This window comes from Xenopus laevis, chromosome 3S (genome assembly GCF_017654675.1).
Source record: "Xenopus laevis strain J_2021 chromosome 3S, Xenopus_laevis_v10.1, whole genome shotgun sequence".
NCBI lineage: Eukaryota > Metazoa > Chordata > Amphibia > Anura > Pipidae > Xenopus > Xenopus laevis.
In genome coordinates, this window is record NC_054376.1 from 7,632,967 (window position 1) to 7,644,207 (window position 11,241).

At 39.0% G+C, this 11,241-nt stretch overlaps 1 protein-coding gene across 1 annotated transcript in view; it reads left to right on the plus strand.

Annotated features, from left to right (window-relative positions):
• Nucleotides 1–11,032, plus strand: part of ccdc69.S (coiled-coil domain containing 69 S homeolog) — a 36,690-nt gene extending 25,658 nt beyond the window's left edge. Inside the window, exons 5-9 of the mRNA XM_041587970.1 lie at nucleotides 215–288; nucleotides 2,372–2,473; nucleotides 6,996–7,115; nucleotides 8,622–8,719; nucleotides 10,744–11,032. Coding sequence (XP_041443904.1) covers nucleotides 215–288; nucleotides 2,372–2,473; nucleotides 6,996–7,115; nucleotides 8,622–8,719; nucleotides 10,744–10,918 — 569 coding nt within the window. The 3' untranslated portion in view covers nucleotides 10,919–11,032. The remainder of the gene's footprint in view (nucleotides 1–214; nucleotides 289–2,371; nucleotides 2,474–6,995; nucleotides 7,116–8,621; nucleotides 8,720–10,743) is intronic.
• Nucleotides 11,033–11,241: the final 209 nt, after the last annotated feature.

Below are 11,241 nucleotides of genomic sequence, written 5' to 3' on the forward strand. Positions count from 1 at the left end.
TGGGAAACTGTCAGACAAGGACTGTATCTATATGCAGTCCTTGTCTGACAGTTTCCCATCCTATAGGCACATAATATGACCTCTGGGCCAATGATTAGATCAGACTGATCCTCCCATTGATTAGGAAAAGAGGTACTTTAGCTTCTGACTTTCTATATGTGATCAGAATCTTTGGTTGTGCTGTTTCTCATAACTTTTGCTTGTTGGTTTGCAGAGCTGCAGAAGTCTTTTGAGCAGGAGAAGGTGTCTCTCACACAAACTCACCAGCAATTCACTGATGCCCTGCAGGTATTTTGTCACTGCTTCATAAGGTTGAAAGCCAGAAGATGAAATATTTGTTAAAGAGGATATAAACCCAAAAATTTATGCGGAATAAAAGAAGTTGTAATTATAAGATATTATTATTTCAGACATACAGTATATTAAAGGATAAGTAAACCTTTAAAATAAGTTAATGTAAAATTGAAGAAAGTGCTATGCTACGCTCTTTTGTCATTTACATTTATAATTTATTTTATTTTTATTCCAAGATATTAAAGGATACATATACTGTTAATATGAATACATTTTGTCCCAACAGCGCCACCTGCTGGTCAGTTTCTGACCAGTCTGACCACCAAGTAGTCAAGGAAGTTGTCAGGAGAAAAAAAGAGGCTGCTCTGATGTTCTTCTGCTTAGGAACGATTTGAGAAAGGTTTCTAATTTTATTCCTTAGCAGAAGAACATCAGAGCAGCCTCTTTCTTTCTCCTGACAACTGCTTGGTGGTCAGACTGTTCAGAAACTGACCAGCAGGTGTCGCTGTTGGAACAAAATTCATTCATATTAACAGCACATTTATCCCTTAATATCTTGGAAGAAAAATAATAATGAATGTAAATGACAAAAGTGCTTAGAATATCACTCTCATCAATTTTAAATTCACTTATTTTAAAGTTTTACTTATCCTTTAAACATGCATCAGATGGGGGGAGTGTTTTGTATTGCAAGACCTGTTCCTCTTTCAGTATAACAGGATCCAGTTACAAGGGAAAAGGAAATATTCTGTGGAACATTACTTGATTGTTTTAGTCCGTTGCAATATTCTATTACACCGTCTGTTCTCATGGTTCTTCTGTGCAGGCTTGTGTAATCTGTTGGCATTATATATAATAACAATATTGTGCCATTAACTCCCTGTTCCAAGATCAGCACTTCTCTAGCTATAAATAAGTACGTCTTCTCTCTGGCTGCCCAGCAAACAGCATATTATTGTTCCTTTTCCTGATCTGTGTTGTATGTTCAGATTTTTTCATTTTGAGTTATGCAGTTATATAAGGCAGGGGTCCCCAACCTTTTTTGGCCTGGGACCAAAAAAGAGCCAAATTATTTTCCAAGGAGGGGTCGGAGTTGGTCGGGAGGGGTCAGCGTCCAATTCGACGTGCCGCGTTAATTGTTCGGCGGCCCAGTTCAGGACTGTCTGAGCCCCGGTTCTGGGCCTCAGCCCGGCGGTTGGGGACCCCTGATATAAGGGGTAATGTAGCTTAGGATAGTGGAAGTCACTGTGGTGTTCCCAGGGCCGGAACTAGGGGTAGGTAGAAGAGACTAGTGATGGGTGAATTTATTAGACAGGCGTGAATACGCCGCAAATCTATGCATTTTGTCGGTGAATAAATCTGCGAATTTGACAAATATTCAGATGCCATATACAATTAAATGCATGCCCGTTGACTTTAATGCAGATCAAATTGTTGCTGGAGTTGGAATTGTTGCCGAAATTCGCAATTTTTTTTGCCGTTTCGCAAATTTTTCGGAAAATGGGACAAAGTTACCCATCACTAGAAGAGACACGTGCCTAGGGTACAAAGCTTTGGGGGGGGGGCGCCAGGCATGTACCTCATAAGCAGCCTACCCCTAGTCCACCACTGAAAAAGGGAAAGTGGGTGGCGCTATCTGACGCCAAAGCATTTTGACGCATGCCCGGCCGCGCCCTAACTGACCTTAAAGTTTTGAGAATGCTTTGAGAAAGGTTTCTAATTGTTTTCCTAAGCAGAAGAACATCAGAACAGCCTCTTTCTTTCTCCTGACAACTTCCTTGACTACTTGGTGGTCAGACTGGTCAGAAACTGACCAGCAGGTGGCGCTGTTGGAACAAAATTCATTCATATTAACAGCACATGTATCCCTTAATATCTTGGAATAAAAAGAAAATAAATAATGAATGTAAATGACAAAAGTACTTAGAATAGCACTCGCATCAGTTGTACATTCACTTATTTTAAAGGTTTACTTATCCTTTAAAGCCTTGGTTGTCCAGTAAAATGTAAATTTTGTCTATTAGAATACAATTATATTTTCTAATTTAACAAAACCATTTTGTGCGTCTCTCTGTAGGAGACAGTGGATGAGTTAAATTCCCAGCTGGCTTCTTTCCGAGAGAAAATGAAAAGGGTGGAAGAATCCGTCTTGAGCCAAGACTACCGGAGGCACATTCAGGTAATTATCCAGCCACAACCGGATTCACTTACATAAAGGCAACTTTTTATGAAGAGGTGAAATAGCATCCAATTGTATTTTGACACAGTTTGGGATATAATGTAGTCACACGTCACTAACCTGATGAATCGTTGTTTTTACGTGGCAAATAATAACAGTGTTCCTCATAATAATAGCTTGTTCCTAATAATAGCAGTGTTCCACATAATAATATCTTGATCCAAATAATAGCAGTGTTCCTCATAATAATAGCTTGTTCCTAATAATAGCAGTGTTCCACATAATAATAGCTTGTTCCAAATAATAGCAGTGTTCCACATAATGATAGCTTTTTCCAAATAATAGCAGGGTTCCACATAATAATAGCTTGTTCCAAATAATAGCAGTGTTCCTCATAATAATAGCTTGTTCCAAATAATAGCAGTGTTCCACATAATAATAGCTTGTTCCAAATAATAGCAGTGTTCCCCATAATAATAGCTTGTTCCAAATAATAGCAGTGTTCCACATAATGATAGCTTTTTCCAAATAATAGCAGGGTTCCACATAATAATAGCTTGTTCCTAATAATAGCAGTGTTCCACATAATAATAGCTTGTTCCAAATAATAGCAGTGTTCCTCATAATAATAGCTTTTTCCAAATAATAGCAGTGTTCCACATAATAATAGCTTGTTCCAAATAATAGCAGTGTTCCTCATAATAATAGCTTGTTCCAAATAATAGCAGTGTTCCTCATAATAATAGCTTGTTCCAAATAATAGCAGTGTTCCACATAATAATAGCTTGTTCCAAATAATAGCAGTGTTCCCCATAATAATAGCTTGTTCCAAATAATAGCAGTGTTCCACATAATAATAGCTTGTTCCAAATAATAGCAGTGTTCCCCATAATAATAGCTTGTTCCAAATAATAGCAGTGTTCCACATAATAATAGCTTGTTCCAAATAATAGCAGTGTTCCTCATAATAATAGCTTGTTCCAAATAATAGCAGTGTTCCACATAATAATAGCTTGTTCCAAATAATAGCAGTGTTCCACATAATAATAGCTTGTTCCAAATAATAGCAGTGTTCCCCATAATAATAGCTTGTTCCAAATAATAGCAGTGTTCCTCATAATAATAGCTTGTTCCAAATAATAGCAGTGTTCCCCATAATAATAGCTTGTTCCAAATAATAGCAGTGTTCCTCATAATAATAGCTTGTTCCAAATAGCAGTGTTCCACATAATAATAGCTTGTTCCAAATAATAGCAGTGTTCCATATAATAATAGCTTGTTCCAAATAATAGCAGTGTTCCACATAATAATAGCTTGTTCCAAATAATAGCAGTGTTCCACATAATAATAGCTTGTTCCAAATAATAGCAGTGTTCCACATAATAATAGCTTGTTCCAAATAATAGCAGTGTTCCTCATAATAATAGCTTGTTCCAAATAATAGCAGTGTTCCACATAATAATAGCTTGTTCCAAATAATAATAGCTTGTTCCAAATAATAGCAGTGTTCCACATAATAATAGCTTGTTCCAAATAATAGCAGTGTTCCTCATAATAATAGCTTGTTCCAAATAATAGCAGTGTTCCACATAATAATAGCTTGTTCCACATAATAATAGCTTGTTCCAAATAATAGCAGTGTTCCACATAATAATATCTTGATCCAAATAATAGCAGTGTTCCTCATAATAATAGCTTGTTCCAAATAGCAGTGTTCCATATAATATTAGCTTGTTCCAAATAATAGCAGTGTTCCACATAATAATAGCTTGTTCCAAATAATAGCACTGTTCCACATAATAATAGCTTGTTCCAAATAATAGCAGTGTTCCACATAATAATAGCTTGTTCCAAATAATAGCAGTGTTCCACATAATAATAGCTTGTTCCAAATAATAGCAGTGTTCCACATAATAATAGCTTGTTCCAAATAATAGCAGTGTTCCTCATAATAATAGCTTGTTCCAAATAATAGCAGTGTTCCACATAATAATAGCTTGTTCCAAATAATAATAGCTTGTTCCACATAATAATAGCTTGTTCCGAATAATAGCAGTGTTCCTCATAATAATAGCTTGTTCCAAATAATAGCAGTGTTCCACATAATAATAGCTTGTTCCAAATAATAGCAGTGTGGAGCTCAATCAGTGAGGTCATTTCAGGTGAAAACGACTGCCCTTATTTATGGATTAAAATGGGTCGTTCCAGACATTGTTCAGAAGAACAGCGAACTTTGATTGGAGAGTCGAGTTGATTGGAGAGGGGAAACATGTATAGAAGGAAATGATAGGTGTTCAGCTAAAATGATCTCAAATGCTTTAAAGGGGACCCGTCACCAAAAAAAATTATTCAAAATCCTATTTTATCACATTAGTCAAGCAAAATGAACTTTAATTACACTATATAAATTATTTAATTCTTGCTTCCTTCAGTCTGGGATTTCAAAATTACAGCAAGCAGGCAGCAGCCATTTTGTGGACACTGTTATTAAGACAAGTCTTGTATCATCTCAGAATCTTGTTTGTGCACCAGAATGGGGGACCCGATTTCCATCCCCATGCCCTGGTTACACAATTAAATGGTAAAGAGAATGGGGGAATGTGGGGAGAGCAGTGACATCTAGTAAGTGCTGAATGGAAAGTGAAAGTAATTGTCTGCCCCGCCTCTATGCCACTGGCATAGAGGAGGGGCAGACAATATTTGATTGACAGCTGAGATTTTTAAATGAGCTTACAACAGCTATGAATGCTTTAATAAAAAATAGAAATTGGATTTCATGTTTACTTTGAAAAGGACTTTTATTATACAGATTTTTGTGTCTGGGTGACAGGTCCACTTTAAAACAAAACCCAGAAAGACTTAGAAGAAAAGGGAAAACTATGATTAGAATGGATAGCAAGATTTTTCTTTTTGGGTCCAGGGGCCGCAGACATTTTTTCAGACGACTCCAAATACTGCATTCAACAGTAACCGAGCAGGGTCCGGGTGCAGGCTATGTAGACGCCCCCCCACCTTCCTCCAGAAGTGGAGATCAAGGTGGATCTGCAAGAGTGAGAACCGCCGGTAGGCCCCAAGGAGGTGCAGGCCCTGGTGCAGCCTCATCCCCAGTAGTTCCACCACTGGAATTCACGCCACAGTACAGAGTGAAGCCATTGGCATCATAATATGGGGATGTTTCTCATACTGTGGTGTTGGGCCTGTTTATCACTACCAGGGATCATGGATCAGTTTCAATACAAATACTTGAAGAGCTCATGTTGCCTTATGCCCAAGAGGAATTGCCCTTGAGATGGGGGTTTCAACAAGACAATGACCCCCAAACTCACCAGTAAACCAGCAACATCTTGGTTCCACACCAACAAGATTGACATTATGGAGGGGCCCAATCCCTGCACCTTAATCCAATAAAAAATTTGATGGGTGACATGGGGTGTTTGCGAGGCAAAAGCAAGAAATGCATTTGGAATTGTGGAACAGGTTGTTGGAAGTTGGTGGAGTCCATACAACACAGATGTGCAGCACAGAAACTGTTATACAACTCAATATTAGTTCAGTCATTCAAAGGAAAACAACAGCTTGAAACACGTTTCACTTTATACAGTGAATGAGTCTGGAAAGAAAGAATGTAGGGACTGATATTTGTTGGAACAGCCTAATATTCCTCTTTCTGTAAAGGAATAACACAAATTTGATCAATGTTTCTTCATGTTTTGATTTGGAATACAATGTGCAGTGTTCCCAACGCATTTGCCTGTATGGCAATAAAAGTTATTATAAGGATTTTGAGGTTTAGCCACTTTTTCAAACACACTGCTATTATTCTGAACACAACTGTATGGGTGGCCACAGACCAACTGATTTAGCCAACAGGACCAGTAAAACTTATTACTGAAAGGGTTATATATACATTTAAATGCACTGTCACCCTGCACTGGTGTTTGCTTCAGAAACAATTGTACTGTTTATATCACTAAGCTGCTGGGTAGCCATGGGGACAGCCCTTGAATTGAAATAGTGTACATATATATATATATATGCATAGCAGATAAGCTGTGCAGAATACAATGCGTTTAGTCCTTACACAGGAAAATAAAGAGATCGAATGACATTGGTGACTCCCTAAACTAGAATGACAACATCTTTATCTTATAGGGCAGGACATTTGTTGCCAAGAAATAGATTACTTTATCTGAAGCTGATGGATAAACTGATATAATCATTAAATGATAATATTTCATCTTGATTGTGTTACTGTTCTTTTAAACTTTGTCATGTTTATACCTTGTTCAGGTTTTACTGTAATATTACCTACCCCTAGACTTCATGAATCATATTCATGTCAATGGAGCTGTTATTGTGACTTCTAATATCCTTAGATTTTATTCTGGGGGTAACAGCCCAAATTAGGCACTAGCTCCGCCCCCCACTAATTGGTCAATTTAGCAGGTGTGTTATCATATATGTTATCAGTTGTCACTAACTCTCTCAGAACTGTCCTATAACAATCTGCTTTTACACGCAGGATCATGGAAGCCCGGGCCAGTTCTGGGAACAAGAGCTCCAAAGCTTGCACTTCGTGATTGAAATGAAAAGCGAGTTAATACGGGAGCAGGACAAGAGGCTTAGAAATCACGAATCCACAGTAAGTTACTGGGAATCAGAGAGAGAAAGAATACTTGCCCTTTAAAAATATGAATAAAGGTCAGATACATTGATATAGCCCTAAAATTCAAGGCAGCAGCTATAACCAAGGACTGTCATTGTTCACCAGCAATGGAGGGCTTTACTCCACCCATAGATCCTTAAAAATGTAGTTACCCTTAGGCTAGGGGCACACGGCGCGATTTCGCCGCGATTCTGCGCTGGGCGAGTTGTCGCTGCGTTTTTTAAGCCGAAATAGCTTTGCTAACTTTGGCGCTGGCGTCAATGCAAATCGCGGCGAATTCACACGCGGCGATTCTTTTTCTACTGTCGCCCGGAAACGCCCAGCGAGGCAACTTCGGACGACAATAGAAAACGAATCGCCGCGTGTGAATTAGCGCAGCGATTTCGCCGCGATTTGCATTGACGCCAGCGCCAAAGTTAGCAAAGCTATTTCGGCTTAAAAAACGCAGCAACAACTCGCTTAGCGCAGAATCGCGGCGAAATCGCGCCGTGTGCCCCTACCCTAAGGCTAGGGGCACACGGCGCGATTTCGCCGCGATTCTGCGCTGGGCGAGTTGTCGCTGCGTTTTTTAAGCCGAAATAGCTTTGCTAACTTTGGCGCTGGCGTCAATGCAAATCGCGGCGAAATCGCTGCGCTAATTCACACGCGGCGATTCTTTTTCTACTGTCGCCCGGAAACGCCCAGCGAGGCAACTTCGGACGACAATAGAAAACGAATCGCCGCGTGTGAATTAGCGCAGCGATTTCGCCGCGATTTGCATTGACGCCAGTGCCAAAGTTAGCAAAGCTATTTCGGCTTAAAAAACGCAGCGACAACTCGCTTAGCGCAGAATCGCGGCGAAATCGCGCCGTGTGCCCCTACCCTTAAAAGATACGTAAACCTTTAAAATAAGTGAATGTAAAATTGATGAGAGTGCTATTCTAAGCACTTTTGCCATTTACAGTCATTATTTATTTTCTTTCTATTTCAAGATATTAAGGGATACATGTGCTGTTAATATGAATGGATTTTGTTACAACAGCTCCACCTGCTGGTCAATTTCTGACCACCAAGTAGTCAAGGAAGTTGTCAGAAAGATGCTGCTCTGATGTTCTTCTCCTTAGGAAATAATTGGAAACCTTTCTCAAATCTTTCCTAAGCAGAAGAACATCAGAGCAGCCTCTTTCTTTCTCCTGACAACTTCCTTGACTACTTGGTGGTCAGACTGGTCAGAAACTGACCAGCAGGTGGCGCTGTTGGAACAAAATTCATTCATATTAACAGCACATGTATCCCTTAATATCTCGGAATAAAAAGAAAATAAATAATGAATGTAAATGACAAAAGGGCTTCGAATAGCGCTCTCATCGGTTTTACATTCACTTTAATAATGCAGCACTGTGTTGACACAAGATATTCCAAAAAGTTCATTGGCAACGAATTTCTGAATTTGAATCCGGATATTGTTTCTGTGGATAATCTCCCCTTCGCTTGCACTTGCAGATGGAAAGAAATCTGGTTCTAGAGGAGAGAAGCCGGACTCTGCAGCAGGAAAATGAAGCCTTGAAAGTGCAAACGCAGAAGCAAGGGGCAGTCACTGTGTGGGTTTCTAAAAAAATATTCTTTTTCAAGGGAGACAAAAAAATATATATTTACATTTTTTTTTCCAGATTTTTACAATTGAATTTTAATTTCAAAACATCTTTACACAGCGTGTTGTTATATGTAGAGGAAGGTGTATCTTTACTGTAAATTATAAGAAGTCGCCAAGGAGTTCTATGACTGCACTTTATACTGCAAGTTTTACAGGTTATTCATGACTCTTGTGTATTACAGGAAAGGGATCCATCATCTGGAAACTCCTTATCCAGAAAGCTCCAGATTACGGGAAAGCCTTCTCCCATTGACTCCATTTTAATCAAATCATTACAGTTTTAAACATGATTTCCTTTTTCTTCGTAATATAAAACAGTACAGGTATGGGACCTGTTATTCAGAATGCTCGGGACCTGGGGCATTCTGGATAATGAATCTTTCAGTAATTTGGATCTTTTATACCTTAAGTCTACTAGAAAATGATGTAAACATTAAATAAACCCAATAGTTTGGTTTTGCTTCCAATAAGGATTGATTATATCTTAGTTGGGTTCAAGTACGAGCTACTGTTTTATTATTACAGAGGAAAAGGGAATCATTTAAAAAAAAATCGATTAATTGGATAAAATGGAGCCTATGGGAGACAGCCTTTCCGTAATTCAAAGCATTCTGTATATAAAGGAGTCTATGACAGAAGGCCTTTCCATAATTCCGAGCTTTCTGGATAACGGGTTTCCAGATAACAGATCCCATACCTTTACCAAGATAATTCTTATTGGAGGCAAAACAATCCTATTGGGTTTAGTTATTGTTTAAATTATTTTCTAGTCGAAAGGTATGAAGATCGAAAATTACAGAAATATCCTTTATCTGGAAAACCCTGGAGGATTTTTAATAACTGGTCCCTTACCTGTATATGATCTAAATGCCCAAACTAAGCCAAGTAGTACTTGGGCCCTCCTCTCACTATCTCTTCCTCTCTATATTCCTCTCTATATTCCTCTCTTTCCTTATGCTTTATATTGCTTTATGTTGCTCCAACCGGGTATTTGTTCACTCTCTATATCAGAATTGTGTCTTAGGTAGGTGCCTCTGCTGTCTTTGGCAAGTTCTGGCCTTGATATATGTTCTTTAATTTAATTCTTGTATAGTAACTCAGTCTCAGGAAGTGGCAGAACTACCGGGGGTGCGGGGATTGCTACTGCACCAGGGCCCGAAATTTGTCTCTGGAGGGAATTGGGGGACCCGGTTGTTGGCCTGCACTGGGCCCTGTAGCTTATAGTTACGTTACTAGCGATGAGTGAATTTATTCGCCGGCCATGAATTTGCGTCAAAATGTCAAAATTCCGCCATGTGCAAATTTCTTCACAAAACTGCGGTGAAAATTTGCAGTGGAAAATTTTCTGCAAAAAAACACCTATTGACTTTAGTGCATTTGGTGAAAAAAGTCACCAGAAGAAAAAATGCCCATTGACTTCATTGTATTTGGAGAAAAAAAGTCATCATAGGAAAAAACCCCATTGACTTTAATACATTAGGACAAAAAAGTCGCCATAAGAAAAAATGCCCATTGACTTTAATACTTTTATTAGGACAAAAGAAGTTGCCTTAAGAAAAAACAGCCATTAACTAATGCATTAGGACAAAAAAGTCGCCATAAGAAAAAAACACCCAATGACTGAAATGCATTTTGAACGAGAAAAATTGTTGCACACGTAAAAATTGTAGCTCGTAAAAATGCCCATTGATTTTGGTGTTGGATTTTTTCGCAGTTTCGTATTTTACGGCTAATTGAAACGGGACAGATTAGCTCATCACTATACGTTACCGGTTTCAGGCCATAGCCAGTTGCGAGCCCACAACATTCCTGCTCTGTAAAACTGAGGCGATCTATAGCACTGAACCCCAAGAAGCCCCGTCTGTATGTCATGATATAAAGCTAACTGTCCAGCAGCTGCCATGTATAAAGTAGTCAATCGAGTCTTCTGCATTCCACCTTATTCCTCCTCTTTATTTCCCTTCCCTATAGGCGTTTATCTGAGGAGCTGCTAAGCACTCAAGTCTCCCTGGAGAAGCAGATCCATCGCTGTGAGCAGCTGCAAAGGGAGAAGGAACAGAATCTTTACCGGGCAGTAAACGGCGATGGCCCTCAGCAGTTCTCTCTCCAAAGCAACGCACAGGAGCTGCCCGTCATGGTGCTATAATTGGGGACAATATCATTGTGTATATGATGCAAACTGAACATTGGTGCAACTGACAATTGAGAGACATAGAGAGACTCTCATTTATATATAAAACTATGAAGATTTTATTCTTTATTCTGTATTTATTGTTTCATTGATGCCAGTATTCCCATGTTTTATCCTAGGCCTCCATTCTGGACTTCACTCCCCAGGACCTCATGCACCACCACTTTGGGCGACCCATGTTTAATGTCGATATAGTTAGAAATAAGTTTGCCCGACTGATATCTATGTATGTATACATTAAGAGGGAGTGTGGGAGCAGTTTCCGTTCAGGGGTTCTT